This window comes from Globicephala melas, chromosome 2 (genome assembly GCF_963455315.2).
Source record: "Globicephala melas chromosome 2, mGloMel1.2, whole genome shotgun sequence".
Lineage (NCBI taxonomy): Eukaryota > Metazoa > Chordata > Mammalia > Artiodactyla > Delphinidae > Globicephala > Globicephala melas.
Window position 1 is genome coordinate 66328763 of NC_083315.2, and position 19103 is coordinate 66347865.

General features: G+C 41.3%; 1 protein-coding gene across 1 annotated transcript in view; it reads right to left on the reverse strand.

Annotated features, from left to right (window-relative positions):
• The window catches only part of MAP2K5 (mitogen-activated protein kinase kinase 5), a 263415-nt gene that overhangs the window by 49980 nt on the left and 194332 nt on the right, over positions 1-19103 (reverse strand). The window contains exons 18-19 of the mRNA XM_030875161.3: positions 10371-10397; positions 10027-10059 (exon numbers count right to left, since the gene is read on the reverse strand). Coding sequence (XP_030731021.1) covers positions 10027-10059; positions 10371-10397 — 60 coding nt within the window. The remainder of the gene's footprint in view (positions 1-10026; positions 10060-10370; positions 10398-19103) is intronic.

Below are 19103 nucleotides of genomic sequence, written 5' to 3' on the forward strand. Positions count from 1 at the left end.
TGAGAGTCTAGTTGATAAACTTCTTATAACTGGGTCTGGAACAGGAATTGATATAGTTCTGAACGAGGTGCTTGGTGCTGCCCTGCGAACTGAATGCTAATTATCTTCTTCCCACGAAGTATGTGTGTGCCCCACCTCAGTGACAGTCTGACTGACCAAGCCAAATGCTTCTTCTCTGATCCGACCTCCACTCTCCGCTACATCCAATTACTCACCAAATTCAGTTTATTCCATCCCCTGAATACTCTTCAAACATGCTAAGGCTGTCTTAATGGAAAGCCCACGTAATTTCTGATCAGGACTATAAGCACAGTAAGTTCCTAACTGTCCTTCCCAATCCACTTTCCACAACCCCATCAGAGTGATTTTTCTGAAACACAAATCTGGTTCTGTTGATCCTCTGCTTAAAACTCTTTCACCTCCCTCCCCGCAAATGCCTTCAGGCACAATGTGTAAAGATCCTTCTAAGTGTAGCCACTGCCTCATTTCTTTTAATACTTTGCCAAGCACTGCAGCCATACTGAACTCCGCACGGGCCTCAAGTACCTCTGAGGCTAACTCCTACTGGCCCTTTGGGTTTCCCTTCTCTGTGGAGCTCTCTGGTATATTATCACCTCCTTCATTATCTCTCTTCTCTGTGTTTCCCCAGCACCCTGTCCACACTTTTAGTATATGCAGAATTTATATGACTGCAAACATCATTAAATGCCTTGTCATAAATACCCTTTTATGTGAGGGGGTTAAAACGACAGTCACTGTGCTCCTCTGAGAGCTCATTAAGTCTCATGCCACGTATATTGCCTGCAGTTTAGTTTAATATTTATTTATTGTTTACTTATTTATTTATTTTGGCTGTGCCGGGTCTTAGTTGCGACATGCGAACTCTCAGTTGCAGCATGTGAGATCTGTTCCCCCACCAGGGATTGAACCCGGGCCCCCTGCATTGGGAGCTCGGAGTCTTACCCACTAGACCACCAGGGAAGTCCCTTCCTGCAGTTTAGTTTAAAGTTATCTACTCATACATGACTGTTTACTAGCCTGTCTCCCTGACTACAGTAGAAACTCTTTAATGGTGGCAACTGTATCTTACTCACTCCCTATTCCCCAGTACCTAGCTTTGGGATTAATACAGGTTTACAGAATGATTGTTTGGGCTATAATCGGTGGTTTTCAAATTATAATCTGTGGAACTCTAAGGACTTTTATGTGGGTGCCATGAGTGGGATGGGGACAGGGTAGAGATCTAAGCTTCCTATCCTTTGATCAAACCAGAAAGGCCTCAAAGTCCAAAAAAAAATTTTTTTAACTTGTGTGGGTCAAAGGACACCATCAAGAAAGTTAAAGTCAATCCACAGAATGGGAGAAAAAAATGTAGAGTCTAGTATCCAGAACACATAAAGAACTCTAGGCACTTCCCTGGCGGTCCAGTGGTTAAGAGTCTGCCTTCCAATGCAGGGGACATGGGTTCGATCCCTGGTTGGGGAACTAAGATCCCACATGCCGCAGGGCAACTAAGCCCGTGCTCTGGAGTCCGCGCACCACAACTAGAGAGAAGCCCTCGTGCCTCAATGAAAGATCCCGCGTGCCGCAACGAAGACACGACGCAAATAATAAATTAATTAATAAGAAAAGAACTCTAACAACTCAAAACTAATAATTAAAAAGGAAAAACCAATTTAAAAATAGAAAATGCATTTGAACAGAATTTAAAAGAAAATATTCAAACGATCAATAAACACATGAAAATATGCTCAACATCATTAATCATAAGGGAAATGCAAATCAAAACCACAATGAGAGACTACTTTACATCCACTAGGATGACTACAATTCAAAGGAAAAAAAAAACCCAGAAAATAACAAGTGTTGGCAAGTATGCGGAGAAATCTGAAATCTCGTAAGTTACTGATGGGAATGTAACATGGTGCAGTTGCTGTGAGATACCGTTTGAAAGTTCATCAAAAAGTTAAACACAGGGGCTTCCCTGGTGGCGCAGTGGTTAAGAATCCGCCTGCCAGTGCAGGGGACACGGGTTCGAACCCTGGTCAGGAAGATCCCACATGCTGCAATTAGGCCCGTGTGCCACAACTACTGAGCCTGTGCTCTAGAGCCCACAAGCCACAACTACTGAGCCCGCGTGTCACAACTGCTGAAGCCTGCACGCCTAGAGCCCGTGCTCCACAACGAGAGGCCACTGCAGTGAGAAGCCCGCGCACTGCAACGAAGAGTAGCGCCTGCTCGCTGCAGCTAGAGAAAGCCCACGTGCAGCAACGAAGACCCAACACAGCCAAAAATAAATAAATAAATTTATTAAAAAAAAAAATTAAACACAGAATTTTCATATGACCCAGCAATTCCACTACTAGGTATATATATCCAAGAGAATTGAAAACAAAACATACATCCACATAAAAACTAGTACACAAATGTTCACAGCAACATTTTTCATAATAGTCAAAAAGTGGAAACACCCCAAATGTTAATCAACTGATGAACAGATAAACAAAAATGTGGTATATCCATACAAGGGAATATTATTTGACCATAAATATATATGAAGTACTGATAAATACGACAACGTGGATATACCTTGGAAACATTATGCTAAATGAAAGAAACCAAACACGAAACACCAAATATTGCATGGTCCAATGTATATGAAATGTCCACAATAGGGAAATCCACAGAGACAGAAAGTAGATTAGCTAGTGGTTGCCAGGATTGGAGGGGAGAGTGAAACTAGGAGTTACTGTTAACAGGTCCTGGGTTTCTTTATGAAGTGATGGAAATGTTCTGGAACTGAGCTGTATAATTTATGAGTGAATTTCATGTTATGTAAATTATACTTAAATAAAAATGTCAAAGTAAAAAATAGAAAACAGAAATAAGTTTCTCTGTGATGATCTTTGAAATTAGCAGTCCTTTTCAGCTGGATAGAATGGGCCTCAGCAGAAGAAAGGACAAACTTAGACCACATGCTATTTTCTGTAGGATTAGCCCTGCTAGAAAAAAGTTCCTATTTTAATTTACTTCAAGGAGCGTCTGCTTGAGCCATGATCTCTTCTAGGTGTGGGGATAAATCCCTGTGCTGGATGACTTCATGATACAGTGGGAGACAAACTCACAAACTAAATTTGATTCCATATGAGTAACAATAATAAAGCTTTGTAAACATGCTATGCTGAATTATGCCTAGCACTGGGTGGGCATGGGGCAGGATGGAAGAAATGGGAAGGTAACAGAGACAGCTTCAAAGAGGACATCACATTTGAGCTGAGCCTTGGAGAACACTTAGGCATTTACAAAGTAAAAAACGGGAGGCCGTTCCAAGCAGAGTGAGGAACACAACCCTAAGTAGGAAAGTGTGGGGCAGCCATCAAGACTAATGATGGACCCAAAGTGAGGCCGAAAAAAACATGGGTGTGAATCTAAAATGCTGTGCTAGGAGGTTCAGACATTACCCTACAGGTACGGTTTGGCAGGTTGAGATCTGTATTTTTTAAAAGATAATCCTGTGGAGGTAGGGTGGTAGGAGAAACAAGGCAGAGAGAAAAGCTTAGAAGCTTGTTATGGTTATATGTGGTTATAAAACAGACTCTTCTCTCCATTTTCTTCTCCTTTCCCAGTCCTCTCTTTTCTCACCCCCTTCTTCAGGTATCACCCTCTTCTAGAACAGAGATGTCAGCCGCCTCCCAGTTTGCCCAGCTCATGTGGAAGTGTCTAGCTGTGTGATTAACCTCCATACTCTTCTTTACTAAGCTGCCAGGTGGGGGTTAGCATCAAACACTGCTTCCTTCCAGCACTGGACATGTTTGCTGGCACTGCTAGAGAACATCAGAGGAGCCAGGTCTAAGAGAAGAGTCCACATGAAGCCTCTTGTGAGCTCAGGAGTTTCGTGGCGTGGATGATTGTCCCCATTCGTGACTCTTTTTAGTACCACTGTAATGATGTGCATATGCCAGCCAGGCAGATAAGTAAATAGTGGAGGCTCTCTTATGTCTCAATTAAATAGAGTCATAAAAACTCACAGAAGACAAAGGCTTTTTTTTTTTTTTTTTTTTTTTGGTGGTACGCGGGCCTCTCACTGTTGTGGTCTCTCCCATTGCGGAGCACAGGCTCCGGACGCGCAGGCTCAGCGGCCATGGCTCACGGGCCCAGCCGCTCCGCGGCATGTGGGATCTTCCCGGACTGGGGCATGAACCCGTGTCCGCTGCATCAGCAGGTGGACTCTCAACCAATGCGCCACCAGGGGAGACCAAGACAAAGCCTTTTATAAACGGAATTTTGTAATGATGGGCTATTAAATATGTTTTGGACCAAGAGAGCCTGTTCCCCTCTTAAGCAAGCCCACTTTACTCCTCCTCATCATTGAGGACCCAAGGCCAGGCCCCAGCACAACACCCCCCCAGCCCCCTTGCCCCAACCTCTTCTTGCCCATCACTCAGCTGGCCACTTCCTTTCCATCGTCCTCTCCCCTATCCCCACTGTGGCCTTCCTATCAATCCTTTTCAAGCTACACACCTTACAGGGAAAGCCATCATCTCCCCTACCTTCCAGACTGGGGCACAAAGGTCCTCCTCTTAAAGCCGTGATTTGCCCTGGCTCTAGCTGTCTATTGGCCTGGAACCCTGGCATTGTTACAGTGATTCCATTATCCTGATGGTGTCATATCCAAGAAACTGTTACTTAATCTAAGGTCACAGATTTATACCGATATTTCCTTTTAAGATTTTCAGTCTTAGCTGTGAAACACTTACATTTAGGTCTTTGATCCACTTTGAGTTAGTTTTTGTATATGACGTGAAAAAAATTCATTCTTCTGCATGTGGATCTCCAACTGTTCCAGCATCATTTGTGGAAAAGACTGTACTTTCACCATTAACGGGTCTTGGCATCCTCATCAGAAAACAACTGACCATGGACATATGGGTGTATTTCTGGACTCTCAATTCCATTTTACATGTCTATCCTCATGCCAGAACCACACTATTGATTACTGTATTGATTGATTGATTACTGTAACTTTGTAATACATTCTGAAATCAGGAAACCTGAATCCTCTTTGTCTTTTTACCCCAAGATTGTTTTGGCTACTCTGACTCCTTTGCATTTCCATATGAATCTTGGGATCAACTCACCCATTTCTGCAAAAGAGCCCACTGGGGTTGTGACAGGGATTGCACTGAATCTGTAGACCAATTTGGGGAGCGCTGCCATCTTAACAATATTAAGTCTCCCATTCCAAGAATGTGGGATGTCTTTCTGTTTATTTAAGTCTTTAATTTCTTTCAAAGATGTTTTATAATTTTCAGTGTATGTTTTCCACTTCGTTTGTTAGACTTATTCCTAAGTATTCTATTCTTTTCGATGCTAACTGTAACTTGAAGTGTTTTCTTAATTTCACTTTTGAATTATTCATTTTGGGTTACTAATATATAGAATTACAACTGATTTTGTGTTTTGATTTTATATCCTATCATTTAGAAGATACTTCTGATAAGGTATAAAACATGACTTACAGGAATTCACTTCTTACTGGTAAAAGGAATAAATAAACAGATGTATAAACCAGGGATTTGTTAATTGTCCTGCTGAACACCTACAGATGTTAGACAGAAATTTATATTTAGCTATAATATGCTTGAAATACACACACACACACACACACACACGCACACTCAGAGTAATGATCCATTTTTCTGGCTGTCATATTTTAGATAACCTGAACATTCTGAAACACATCTGTGAACTCAAAAATGATTTGCAAGAAGGTTTCAAGCCCTTCTGTCTGACATTTATCTTTTTCCTTTTTTGACCTTGCAAACTTCTTCTCATCCTGTAAGACCTAGCTTAAATGTCACACCTCCTGATCCACCCCCAGAACAAACCCTCTTCTGGCAGAACAAACCCTCCTGTTTCTGGGTTGTATAGTATGCATCCTATAATGAAGCATAATTATTCATTTCCATACTCTTATCTTTTCCAAGTCTGTGGCCTTCTTGGGGGCAGGCTCAAGGAGGAAGTCCCCACTTCAGTCTTTGCAATTCCCAGCACCTCAATCCACTGATGTCCTGGCTGGCTCCAGCCAGCCTGGGATTCGGTGACTCAGATATCACTGCTCTGTTCCCACCTGCCACATCACCAATGTGGCCAGCCCTTTGTTGCCAGCCAAACTGGGAGCCCAGGCACTGGGGAGAGCATTAGATGGCGACATAGCCTCCTGAGTCCCAGCACACTGTATTGGCAGAGGATTTGGGACTATGCCTCTGCCTTTCTATCCTGACTCACAAATCTGATCTTCAGTTGACCTGGGAGACTTGCCTGGAAGAACAGTCCTCTCTAGGCTTGAAGGCTGCCCTGAGCATGGCCTGGTCAACTTGGGCTGGCATACAGTGGGCACTTTTGAGGACTATCTGCTGCATGAATGAACACAAGCCTACTCACTTTACTTCATCAGCCTCAATCTCTCTTCTCAGAGCAGTGGTTTGCCCTTACACATACCACTTGGGTATCTGATTTCATTTGATACCTTTAATTTTGCTAGGGTCACCATCAGCAGTGCAAAGACTGAGACAAGATGATCAGATAACTGGGGCAGCCAGTAGTCACTGACAAGAATGAGGAGTGACCATAGAAAACAGAGGTGATCACAAGAGAGAACACAGAAAAGCACCAAGCAGAGCAGCACACCCATGTACGGGTCATTTAGTTTGGGAGCAAATGGCTCTCTACACCTCAAAAAGCCCAAGCATATCACTGAGTGCCAAGGCCAAACACACAAGCAAAATGGCTGGTAAAATTCAATGAAAGAACAAGGCAAGATCCCCACAATTCTACAGCCCTAGAGGGCATCAATACGTCAAAGTTTAGTTCAGTACCATGTTCAAAACAGGGACCTGAGTCATCAAGAAAAGGTTATGATACCTTTTATAAAAGCTTTATACCAATGAAATGATATTCACTATACTTTATCAACAGGCTGCCAAGAACAAATACATTTTAGAAACATTCTTTCTAAAAAATGCAAATTTTCTCACTGATGTCAGAGCTTAAAGTAGTATCAGTTAGCTAGACAGCAAGGGCCACCTCATTCCCCAGTGATATCAGATGGCTAAGGCATCATGGCACGCATAGACACACATCACTTACAATGAACCCAAGTACTTTACAGCTCAGGTATTCAGGGACTTGGAGAGGGCCTGATTATGAGTTTTACAGTAAGAAGTTCTTTTGAGAGAAGCAACTTTGAGGCAAAGATGGTAGCTCTAAGACAGCACTAAGATCCTGAGTTAGCCAGGTCCAAACCAGACAAGCTCCACCCCCTAAAATTAAACTAAATTTCCCAGATCTCTCTTTGCAGTCTGATTCTTTTGGTACCTTGGCTACTCATCCAGTTCCTGTTCTATGGTTCAAATTTCACGTTCATGATTCTTACTACTCTGTTTACCTTTTGGTGTCTTTATTTGGATATGTGGTGGCTGACTCTGGCTTTGGCCCACGATCCCACCTCCTGTCTCTCAACTCCTGACATTCACCCCTGGCTGCTCTAGCGCTGGCTCCTATCCACTTGATCTTGTTTTACTACTTCTTTGTTCTTTGCCAGGCCATGCTAGGAGGTCAAGGGACATCCACATAATAATAAATAAAGTACGTTACACTGGGCTTTGCTTAGCTGTTTTGTACGTGACTCCAAATATATCCATCTTGTTTGAATTAGATTCCCTTGGGGTGGTACTTTTTGATTTGCCTTTTCCCGAAGAGAAACAGTATATACTGTCATTGGATAGCCATTTCATAATGAGGTATATCCCATGCCCAAAGAGTAAAATGGTTCAAATCCTGGCTGGTTATATTCATTCAGAAATAGAAGCCCTACATGTCAGATGTAAATGAAGATAGACAGTTAATTGTCCTCTGGGATCTAAAAGGGCAGACTTAGCCATTACGGAAGAGGTTCTCAAACTTTCATGTGCAAAGAGTTGGGAAGCTAGTAAAATGTAGATTCCTGGGCTCTACCCCTAGAAAGTCTAATTCAGAGATCTGGGTCCAAGAATCTGCATTTTAAACAAGAGTCTTAGGTAATCCTGATGTAGTTAGTCCTTGGACTACCCTTTGAGAAACACTGTATCACAGCAATGAGAAATCTGACAAACGTGGGGTAAGCACAGTAATTAAAAGATCCCACCAATCCTTCCTCTCTTAGAAGCTATGATGCACCTTGCCTAAGGCAGGTCACCTGGCCAACTCTTTCCTAATATTCTTATTCCCAATCATCAGCTTGGTTCCAAGATCAACTTAATGTTTGTTTTAAAAATATATGTGAATTTCCCAAGTTTTCATAAAAAAGATATTTGAATGTTTTTAGAGTAAATGGGAATAGATGTCTAAGTTATAGTTTTCTCTCAACTGAGGAAGAAGAGCTATAAAGAAAAATATACGATTTAAGCTACAAGCTACTGTCCTTCATCACACATACCTTCTCTTCTTAGAACATCTCCCTATGATGATTTCAAAAGTCTCAAGATTTTACCCAAATCAAACAAGTAAAATATATTAAATTTAATAGCAATCACTGCTACTTTAAATAAGGAATGAAAACATCCATTTGATCCAGAAAACCTTCAAATGAGCTCTCCAGCATACCTGTATTACTGGGGAAGGTATCTGTACCTGAACATTCTGATGCCCAGGAGCCTGGCAGACCAAGAACAGCAGAGCCCAGGAAAGATGGCAGGCTGTGCACTTGACTGGGGAGGCCATTTCCCTGGGCACGTCCCTAAGCAATCCTGAAGGGGGAGCTCAGGAAAATCAGTTTAATTGGGAGGATTCTGATGGCCATAGGATGCTTTGGGAATCTAAGATGACAGAAGATATTGATGAGCTATTAGATCCAGGAGGCCTGTCTGATATTTGAGATAATGGGGCCTCCATTTGTTTCAGGACGATGCCTTCATTTTTGCACTAACATGGTTTATGGCTTGCAAGGGATATGTGGACTGACTGATGCAGACATTAAGGATGTTGGAGCTCCATTCTTACTATTATTGTGATATGTGTATGTATTTGTTTTTTTCCTAGGAGGATCTTTATTTTTTTCTCCCAAATCTCATAACTGGTTATACAGACGTTTAATTGAGAGGAATAATTATGAATTAACGATATTTTCTCTTTCAAACTTTCCTATCTGAGTCATTTATTGCCGACATGACAAGCATTTTAAATACTGCAAAATTAAAGTTTAAAAAATAAACATTGCTAGCAGGCAAGCTCAAGCCCAGAAAAACTCAGTTTTTAAAAAACATTAATGTTTCTTAATCGGAGTCTTGTATACTATAAGACTGCTAATTTACAGGAAAAAAAGGAATTTAAAGCCAGCAACAAAAGTAGTTGATTGAGAATGAAATTCAGGTAGCTTAACTCCATAAAGGCAAAGGGACAGTGAAACTCGGATACGGATGATCAGAGGTAGGATGACTTAACATGTGAGAATACTAGTTAAAAGCACAAAAAGTTAGGAGTGTGTTCTGGGGAAAATGCCTAATTAGGAAATTAAAGCTGAACTGTTGACCTAGAGCTTCTGAACACTTTTATCACTCTGCTATGCTTTCGGTAAATAAAGCAAGGAGGACAAATTTTATCCAGCTTATGTTTGCTGTTCAACTCTGACCCTTGCCTACTGAATGACTTTAAATATGTGTTACGGAAAAAATGATACCACTTTAATTTCCGGCTCCATCCCCATCTGGCCAGAGAGAGGATAAATTAATATTATCGTGTTTTGTCTTTAGGGCTTCTGATGCCCCCAAGGACCAGCCTGTGGGACAGTCTGTTTTGGCAGAGAGTCTCGGCTGGAATCAGAAGAGCAGGATTCAGGACAAGGCCAGTTCACGTAACACAGCTCAGAGCCATAGAACACAACTTGCTCCGAGGATGTTGGGCATTGTGCTTCATTAGGAAACAAAATATAAGCTTTCCACACCATTAGGAATGACTTTAGGAGTGAAAGCACATAAGACGATGCCTCACCTCATCAACAATGCACTGCAGAAGCTGGAGAGGCTGCAATGGGAAAGAAGAAAGGAAAAAGTATTAGCCTCTATGCAATATCTTTACAGTGGAGTGGAAAGAAAAAATCATTAATGCAATAAAATATAGCAAGATTAATCAACAACAGCAAACTCTTATAAAAACACTGATGCTCAGGATGTTCTATTATTTCTAATGGTACCTAATCTAATACAGGCAGTTAAAGGTTTGCATTTTCTTCAAAATGCAATTTGCTAAGTTTAAAACAAGGCATTCAAGCATGCAAAGGAAGCAGCCATCAGGAAAAAGAAAAGTGAATTTTTTTCTGAACTCATAAAGCTTACCATTAAAGATCCCTGGTTTTTCTGAATCTGAAAAAAGGCAATATGTAATTAGCATGTCATAATCAAAATGACTCACTTGGACACATTATGATCACTGAGAGAAAATTATTGCATTGCTGGTGGCAATTTGTGGGCATGTGTTAACACAATTTACATAATGAAAATACACAAATGTTAATAGCTCGCTTCTCATTTATAGGCGAAAGTCAGCAGAATGTTAATTTCACACAACACTTTTTAGTACCCTCCAGGTTGTATTAGAATAGGGAGAAAAACCATAATCCATTTCAAAAGGCTGTTTACGATTCAGATATAAATAATGTTTTATATTGCTAGATTGTGAACACTGGGCTTAATGTTGCAATCATTGCTAATGTTATGAAGCTCACTCTTTTTAAATTAAAAACCGATTTATTTAAAATTGAAATTAAATCATAGTCAGAAATTAGAATTTTGGATTCCTGCCAGTGTCTGCTCACAACCCCCTATTTTGTGAAGAAAACTTTAATTATGTGGTTGAAGTATTTGCCTCTGACTCAGGAGTGGGTAAAGACTCCACCTCTTCCAAAGTTCCTTCAGCAGGGCAGCAATGCTTTCTGGGAAAATCAAATTCATGCAAGTTTTAACACTGGTTTTCAGGGGATAAGAGCAGAGTCAAAGATGCCTGTTCTGGAGGCAGCTGCTCACACAGCTGACACCGATAAACCACATCTCTTAGAAAGTTACTAAAATGTGACACCAAATTAATAAAACATCCACTTAGTAGTTAAAGTATTAAACACTTCAATGTGTGCCCCCCAACCAAAAAAAATTGCCTGCAGTTATTACAAACTCAATGAAAATGTCGTCCCAGGTACTAAATTTCCTAAGGAGGAAAATTTTGGGAACCAAATATAACTACTGAGGAGACAGTTGTTTGCTGTGATAACAGTGCTTCAACCAGCGGGTAAAATATAGGTAAACTAGTTAGTAGTCCCTTATATGCTTTTTTTTTTTTTTTTTTTTGCGGTACGCAGGCCTCTCACTGTTGTGGCCTCTCCCGTTGTGGAGCACAGGCTCCGGACGCGCAGGCTCAGTGGCCATGGCTCACGGGCCCAGCCGCTCCGCAGCATGTGGGATCTTCCCGGACCGGGGCACAAACCCGTGTCCCCTGCATCGGCAGGCGGACTCTCAACCACTGCACCACCAGGGAAGCCCCCTTATATGCTTTTAATGGTGCTTTTAATAGTTCTTTCACATACACGTTCTCATTAGATCTCACAACCACCCTGAGCTTGGCAGGGATGGTCATCTCTAGTCCATGATGGGAAAAACCGGGCCTCTCAGAGGTGGGCAGGCCCAAGGCCACAGGAGCAGGCTGTGGTTGTGCTGGGGCCTCTCCCGTGCTCCTTTCTCTCCAGCATCATATCTGCCTACAATCACAGCATTCCTTAAAAACAACTGGATTTGCATGTGTTTATACTTGGCATGGTAAAGTTGATAAATGATCAGTTTTGGCACGTGGCTTATTCTCAACTAGACTGTTAAGCTCCTCAAGGGCAGAAGCCATGTTTTTGCATTTCTTTTGCATCCCTGTGGCTGATCAGCAGACCCTTCCACCGAGTGCTAGATGTTTTAGAAAGTGCTTTCCCATGTATTATCTCAGCTGAGCATGGTACCCACTCCTTCCTGCTCTTGGCTCCTCAGCATGCCCTCCCCAATCACCACTCCCTGAAACTTCCATCTCAGGTTGATTGGCTCTTAGTCTACTTTGATATTTCCTACTGAATGTTGTCCTGATGCTTCTTCTTGTTCCTCTAGCCAATGAGTACTTCTGCGTAAGGGTCTGTGGGGAAAGATTTGCATTAAAAAGGAAGACAGAGCTGTTAACTACCACCCTGGAGTGGTTAGGGTTTTAGTAAAAAGCCACAGCATCTTTAAAAAATCATGAAAAAACCCAGGTAAATTCTCCTATGAGATATCTTTGGTGTTTGCTTTTACAGTTGGTCCTTGATCAACATGGGTTTGAACTGTGCAGGTCCACTTATACGTGGCTAGTTTTCATTAGTAAATACTACAGTACTAAATGGTCCATGGTTGGTTGAATCCAGGGATGCGAAGGAACCTCGGATACTTGGAAATTGGGGGCCGACTAAATTGTATGCAGATTAACCCCCTCATTGTTCAAGGGTCAACTGTATATTTTTAAAGTACACACAGATAAGCACCGCCTCCCCCAAACATTCTCAGTAAGATATATCTACTTCAACAGGAGAGTTACTTTTTCTAATGTACACAGAATTAGAAAGCTGTTTTTGACATCAAAGAGAATGCTTTTCATAAATTTCCAATAGTCAGGGGGATTACAAATTCTCTGAGGAAAACATGTAGCAAACATTTTAAGTGACATGTTTCAAAATGAATTCAGGAATGGATTGTGAGACATTGCTCCCAGTAACATGAGTTGCGTGAACTAAATGAAAATTTCCTCATAAAGCGAGACCTTAGAAAAAGTTTCCATCCTGCCCTAATCTGTGGGTTAAAAGCATGGTTTAAGACAGCTTAAAATTGTACTATTTTAACACTTGCTTTTTACTATAAGAAAAGGAGAAACAGCAATATCAAAGTCTGTTTTATGATCTTATAACCATACTGTTATACTGTTTTGCCCAGGTTTTTAAAGGGAGACGCTGTTATCAGGTTTTATCACACACTTTTGATAGCAACATACTACATGAAATCATCTTCATAAATTTTGTATTAAGGTAGCAGTGCCAGTACATGAAATTGATTCAAAATGCTTAAGATACTCACTTACTTTTTAACAGTTACACCATGCAGTGACATATCTTCTATTTTGCAAGAATCTGATGATGCAACATCATTGTAACTGATTCATTTCTCAATTAAATAAAGCTACTGTGCTTTCCTTTATATGAATGCCACATAGACCATAGAGTTAGATGTATTATCTCCTTCCTCTGTCTCAGATATATGGCCTTAAGTGGTATATTCTGTTCCTCTGTTAATTCCACCAGAAAAATTTAATGTCACGGTCATATTTTTCAAATTCTGAACTGCCATAAACTCAACTGTATTTATATTAGGCATATTTTTCACTGCTAAACTCTTTGTTGTTTACCTTTTTCAAGATCACATTACTGTACAGGCGCAGCAATCATAAAACAGATCCAGACAGAGTCAGCCTCCAGTCGTGGCCTCTGCTTTTGCACACAGTTCATGAAAAAGCGAAGCCCCTAGTTCTGAAGCACATTAAAAGTGGTACTAAGGGTCCTCGATATAAAATGTTAGCTTCGTGAATGCCTCTCTTTATTCTGGGTCTGCCTTGCAAATGCTTAGCTGTGAGAGCAGAGTTCAGAGGGACACAATAACATTGTTAGGGCTCATGTACTGCCTGCACCTCCCAACATATGAGATGCTGTTTATAAGTAACTTGTCCAAGTCCACCTTCCTGCCTGTACATTTTGCTTGCGTTGAGCTTTCTATGTCTAACTGATACTTGGGGACAAAGAACAGAACGATAATTGCTCCAGTCATAGGCTTTGCTAATCAGTCTCTAGAACTAGTAGCATTTTGAAACACTATTTAGACAAACCTCTTCCCTCTTCTGGGCATAGATTTTTTTTTTTTTTTTTCTTTCATCAGCCATTAGGTTCAAGATTTTAAGCCACACTAACAGGGGATAGTTATGCCTCATTCTAATATAAGACAGACCCTTATGTGTTTAAATGGGGAAGAATGACTTCACAACAGGCAGGCCTAAAAATGAGTTAGGTCTGAAATTTAGGGTATTACTGCAGTCATATTTACCTTGTATTTCCTTGCAAGGGCCATACAGTTGAGTTGGCAATTAAAAAGCTCCCATAATATGACTTGTGACTTGGGAAAACAAACCTGGAAAGGAAACTGCCAATGCAAAAGTTTGCTCATGGGGCCTCAGCTATTTAATCAATGACTCTGGTGATGAAAATCAACTTTGGAAGGCTCACATTACGCTTCTATCTCTATAGGTGTACTTTTTACACACACAGTGGTAAAGCAGACCTTGCTACCAGCGCTTTTATATTATATTCAGAAGCACAATCAGAAAACTGAAATGAATCCACCTATGTAACTTAGAGAAGACACCAGCTATAGCTTTCATTTTCTCTTTTACTCTCTGAAATTATGGCCTGCCCTGCAGCTCTTGTCTGAGAGATTAATGTGTGACCTGGGTCAGATCTTCCAATATCAGTTGACAAATTTTCTCTTTACATATTTACTGCTTTTCAAGCTTGTGTTATTTTCTCTTAAATAGAAAACAGAAATATAAAATTAAATTATTTGGTTGGGATTTTAAAAGAATATCGTTTTTATTTGTTGTGCTCCTGGCATCACATTCTAGCTTTCAATGTTGAACTCTATTATCTTTTTAAATTTCAAATTTTAGAAACTGTAGTTATTTTGCAAGGACTCTTTTTTTTGGGGGGGGGGTCCTTTTTTGGCCGCACCACGCAGCATGCGGGATCTTAGCTCCCCGACCAGGGATCAAATCCGTGCCCCTTGCATTGGAAGTACGGAGTCTTAACCATTGGACCTCCAGGGAAGTCCCAAGGACTCTCTTTTCAAATCAGATTAATTAAGCTGTAACTCTGGCTAAATATAAACAGGGATTATGGCAAACTGAGATTTTATCTTCAAAATGAAGAATAATGACCTAATTTTTTTTTCTTTTTGAGATGGAAGGAACCTCCAAGATCTACTCATTTTGCTGTTAGGGAAACTGACGCTCAGAGGGGAACAGTGCCCAAGGCCACAGATAGAACCTGGCTTAGAACTGACTGCTGACTCACAAGGCTCCCTAGTATGGGGACAAATGCATAAACTTTGGAGTCAGAAAGATCCCTGGAATTCCTGTCAGATCCCCATGGCTTCAGAAGCTCCCTCCCTTCACTAGGCTTAGGGCTCTTGTCTAGAAAGTAAAGGATGAGCTAGAGGGGCCCAAAGACCCCCCAACCCCCAAGCTGCCCATTCAAGCACCATGATTCTTTTTCCTACCTGAAGGAGAGCTGACACTGGCACTCAATCTGATTGTATCTGGCACTGTGCTGGGTGATAAGACTTAGGGTCACATCACCTCCAATCCATCATAACTTGCAAAAACAAAGTGCCCAAATCTCAAAAAGCCCTCAGTGAGAGAAAAAAAATCACTTCCACATGACCACAAACTGAATACATACTGCTTACTAACACTAACTTAAAATAAGAGTACCCAAACAAAGGACTGTTTTTTTGAAAAGGAACAGAACGAAACTTACCCGGGTTAACTACAAATGGGAATTTTGGCAAACTGATATTTTTAGACGCTGAATGTATTATGAGGCAAAATAAATGAATAATATATATTATTTCTAATAATATAAATGAACAAAAACAATTCACTTGTGCTATCCTATCTCCCCTTTTCATCAGCCTCTGTCCTTGTTCAAGTTCTTATCATGCCTGTGAATCTATTAGCATAGCTTGTATAGGACAAAACAAAACAGCAACAAAAAATAACTCATATCACTTATTTAAACACAAATCAATCACTTAAAAATAAGTGATAAGAGGATTTAGAAAGGGGCTACTCAATAAGGTGTAAGAAGGTCACTGTGATTCCCACATTCTAAGATCCACTCACTGGCACCTTCTCCCTGCCCCACATCCCAAACTCCGGCCGGGGTGCTGCATTCAGGAGTGACCAGTTTTAAAAAGTTAAAAATAGATATCCCTGAATTTAACAAACAGCTGGGCGGGCTAGAAAGGCTCCAAGATGCCTAGAGGAGGGCACAGCTCAGATGGGACCAGGCAGAAAATCAGCACAGCCATAAATTAGGTCACTTGGCTCTTACTGCTTCCCGAGTTATCAAGGACAATGCATTGTCACACAACACACAACAGCTGGAGCACCAAGGTACGGTGCAACATCATTCATGTGCTGGGTCTGCCAATCAGTGAGCAGGAAAAAAAGGACCTGATTGCCAGCGTATACTCTTTTATCCCTTGTGTATGTAAAATTGACATAGCTCAGGTCCTCCCCCACACAGGTGTACAAGAGCCACAGAGTGAATCATCTCCCGGGCAGGTAAATGAGAATTATAATATTTAGTTAGACCTAAATTCCGTGAGAAAAGCAGGGGCTTAGGATCACAATTCAAAACGACCAATGTGAATTACAAAACTGACCTTTTCCCTAACGGTACAAGGTCTGGTCAAGGAGTCCATTAAGCACTAGCTTTTCAAAGAAGATTTTAGACATCTGCTGTATCAAACTTTTCTCTTTTCTTTGCTCCAAAAAATGTGTGGTCTTATTTCAGAATCTAGGAAGAATATCTGTTCTTTGTGTATGGGAGAGGGGTGAGTGGGGGAGGTGTTGCTTTTTCTGAGAAAGGCCTGTTGATCATTCTGCTCCTTATGGTCAAATAAATCTGCCATAGCAAAAGTTATTTTACTGTGTCAAAATGTCTGAAGGGTTTTTTCTGGAGCTATCAGTTAGTTTGCATCTCTATTAGCTTAAATCCCCCACATGCCACAGAGTCCAGAACGATGTTCGAGGTCAAGTAGTCCAATTCCTTGTTCCATGTAGAAATTCACTTTATCACCAGGGACTTCCCTGGTGATCCAGTGGTAAAGAATCGCCTTCCAATGCAGGGGACATGGGTTCGATCCCTGGTCAGGGAACTAAGGTCCCACATGCCGCAGGGCAACTAAGCCCACGTGCCTCAACTAGAGAGCCCGTCTGTCACAAACTAGAGAGCCCATCTGTCGCAAACTAGAGAGCCCATGCACCCTGGAGTCTAGGCGCCTCAACTAAAGAGAGAAAACCTGCATGCCACAACTAGAGAGAAGCCCGCACACCGCAACAAAGAGCCCGCGTGCCTCAATGAAAGATCCTGCGTGCCACAACTAAGACCCGATGCAGCCAAGAATAATTAAAAAAAAACAAAGAAAAAAAAGAGTGGGGGAACCAAAGAAAAATAAATATTCCTGACAGACAGCTAGCCTATCTTTGCCAGAAGACTTCCAGTGACGGGATTCCAACGATTCTATCTTGGGTAGCTTGAATTGTTAGGAAGTTCATTCTTATTTTGAGTCCAAATATGTCTTCCTATAAGATGTGCCCATGGTCTGGAGCTGTAGTGATTAAGTCTAATGACAGCTCTTCACATATCTGAAGATAGCTGTCATGCCTCCACAATGTTTTCTTTCCTGAACAAACATCCTATTGATATTTTCTTCCTAGGATCATTTGCTATGTTTGGTTGCCCTCTATCCTTCTCCCTTCCATTAGTAATGACACTCTAACAGCATTTCCCCACCCCTAAGCAGCCCACGTGCTTCGTGGGAAGAAGACTTCGCTCCCAGCTTTAGAGATGGGGCATGTGGTTCAGGCCTAAACTAGTTGGCATCACCTAAATGCCCTGGGTGCAGGGAGTTAAACTGGTCCAATCAAACTGAAGCCCAGAGCCTCTGGTTGCTTGTGGGGGAAAAAGAGACCAGCTCTTTCCTTCTAAACTGGGAAGCAGGTCACCCCAGGAACTCTACAGCCATTCTTGGTCTGTGAAGGGAGAAGCCTAATAAGAATAGAGCTCAAAGTGACTTACCGGATAAAGTTCTACCTAAAACCAGCGATATTTAGATTTTCGGTCATGTAATTCAATAAATTTCCCTTATGACTGAGGCAACTTTGAGTTGGGTTTTCTGTGAGCTGAACCAGAAAGCTGTCTAGAAGGACCCAAGCATGATTTCACATTCTCCTTTGAGGCTATCTTTCTCTGAGTGTGGTACCATATGTGTATGCTCCTCATAAAGTGTGATATCCACGCCTGAACACATACCTTGCACTGGCTTATATCACCTTGCTTTGGACACTATACACTATTTAGGAGACTGTCATAGAGGCTACAAGTGCATTCACATTTTTGATAGCCACGTCACATAGTTGGCTCAGTGGAGAGAAACAGAGAAGTGTGTAAGTCTTGGGCTGAAAAAGAATTACTTCTTTCCTGTACTCTTCTATTTCTTATGTGTTTCACACTGACAGAGTATTTGAGAGTCAAAATGAGTGGATCATTAAACCAATCACAGAATCTAGACAAGTCTGATGAAGTTTCTACCTGTTGTCTCTCCCCTCTAACTGACAGAAAGTGCATCAGCCTTTTATTTGTTTGGCTGAGGAGAGTCTTGCCCAACACTGAAGCAGACTCATAGACTTGGTGTCTGAAAGCACCTGAAAGGTTTTTTAATCTGACCTAGCTTCCGCCCCATCTGACCCTTGAATCCCTCCTTTACGCCCCTGCTGACCGAACTTCTGTCTGAATACATACAGTAACGCGGAGCTTACGTTTTCTGACTGTCCATTCCACCTCCTGTTCCAGTTCTACACTAACAGAACAAATCCACATCCTTTCTTAGAGAGAATCCTCAAATATCTGAAGACAACTATCACATCTCCTTGGAAGCTTTTATTCTTCAGGTATTAATGCTGGCAGGGTAGAGTGGAAATACAGACATGGAAGAAAAGGGGATGAAATTATTAATTTAAAGCCTAAGGATGTGTATTGATTCTTAGTTCCTGCTGATTCTAAAACATGCTATTGCCAACATGTAAAAAAAGTAAAATTAAACTAAATTATCAATTCATATATGTTTATGAAGTACTTACTCTGTGCCAGCTACTGTACTAGACTCTAGGACTCAGATGATGGATAA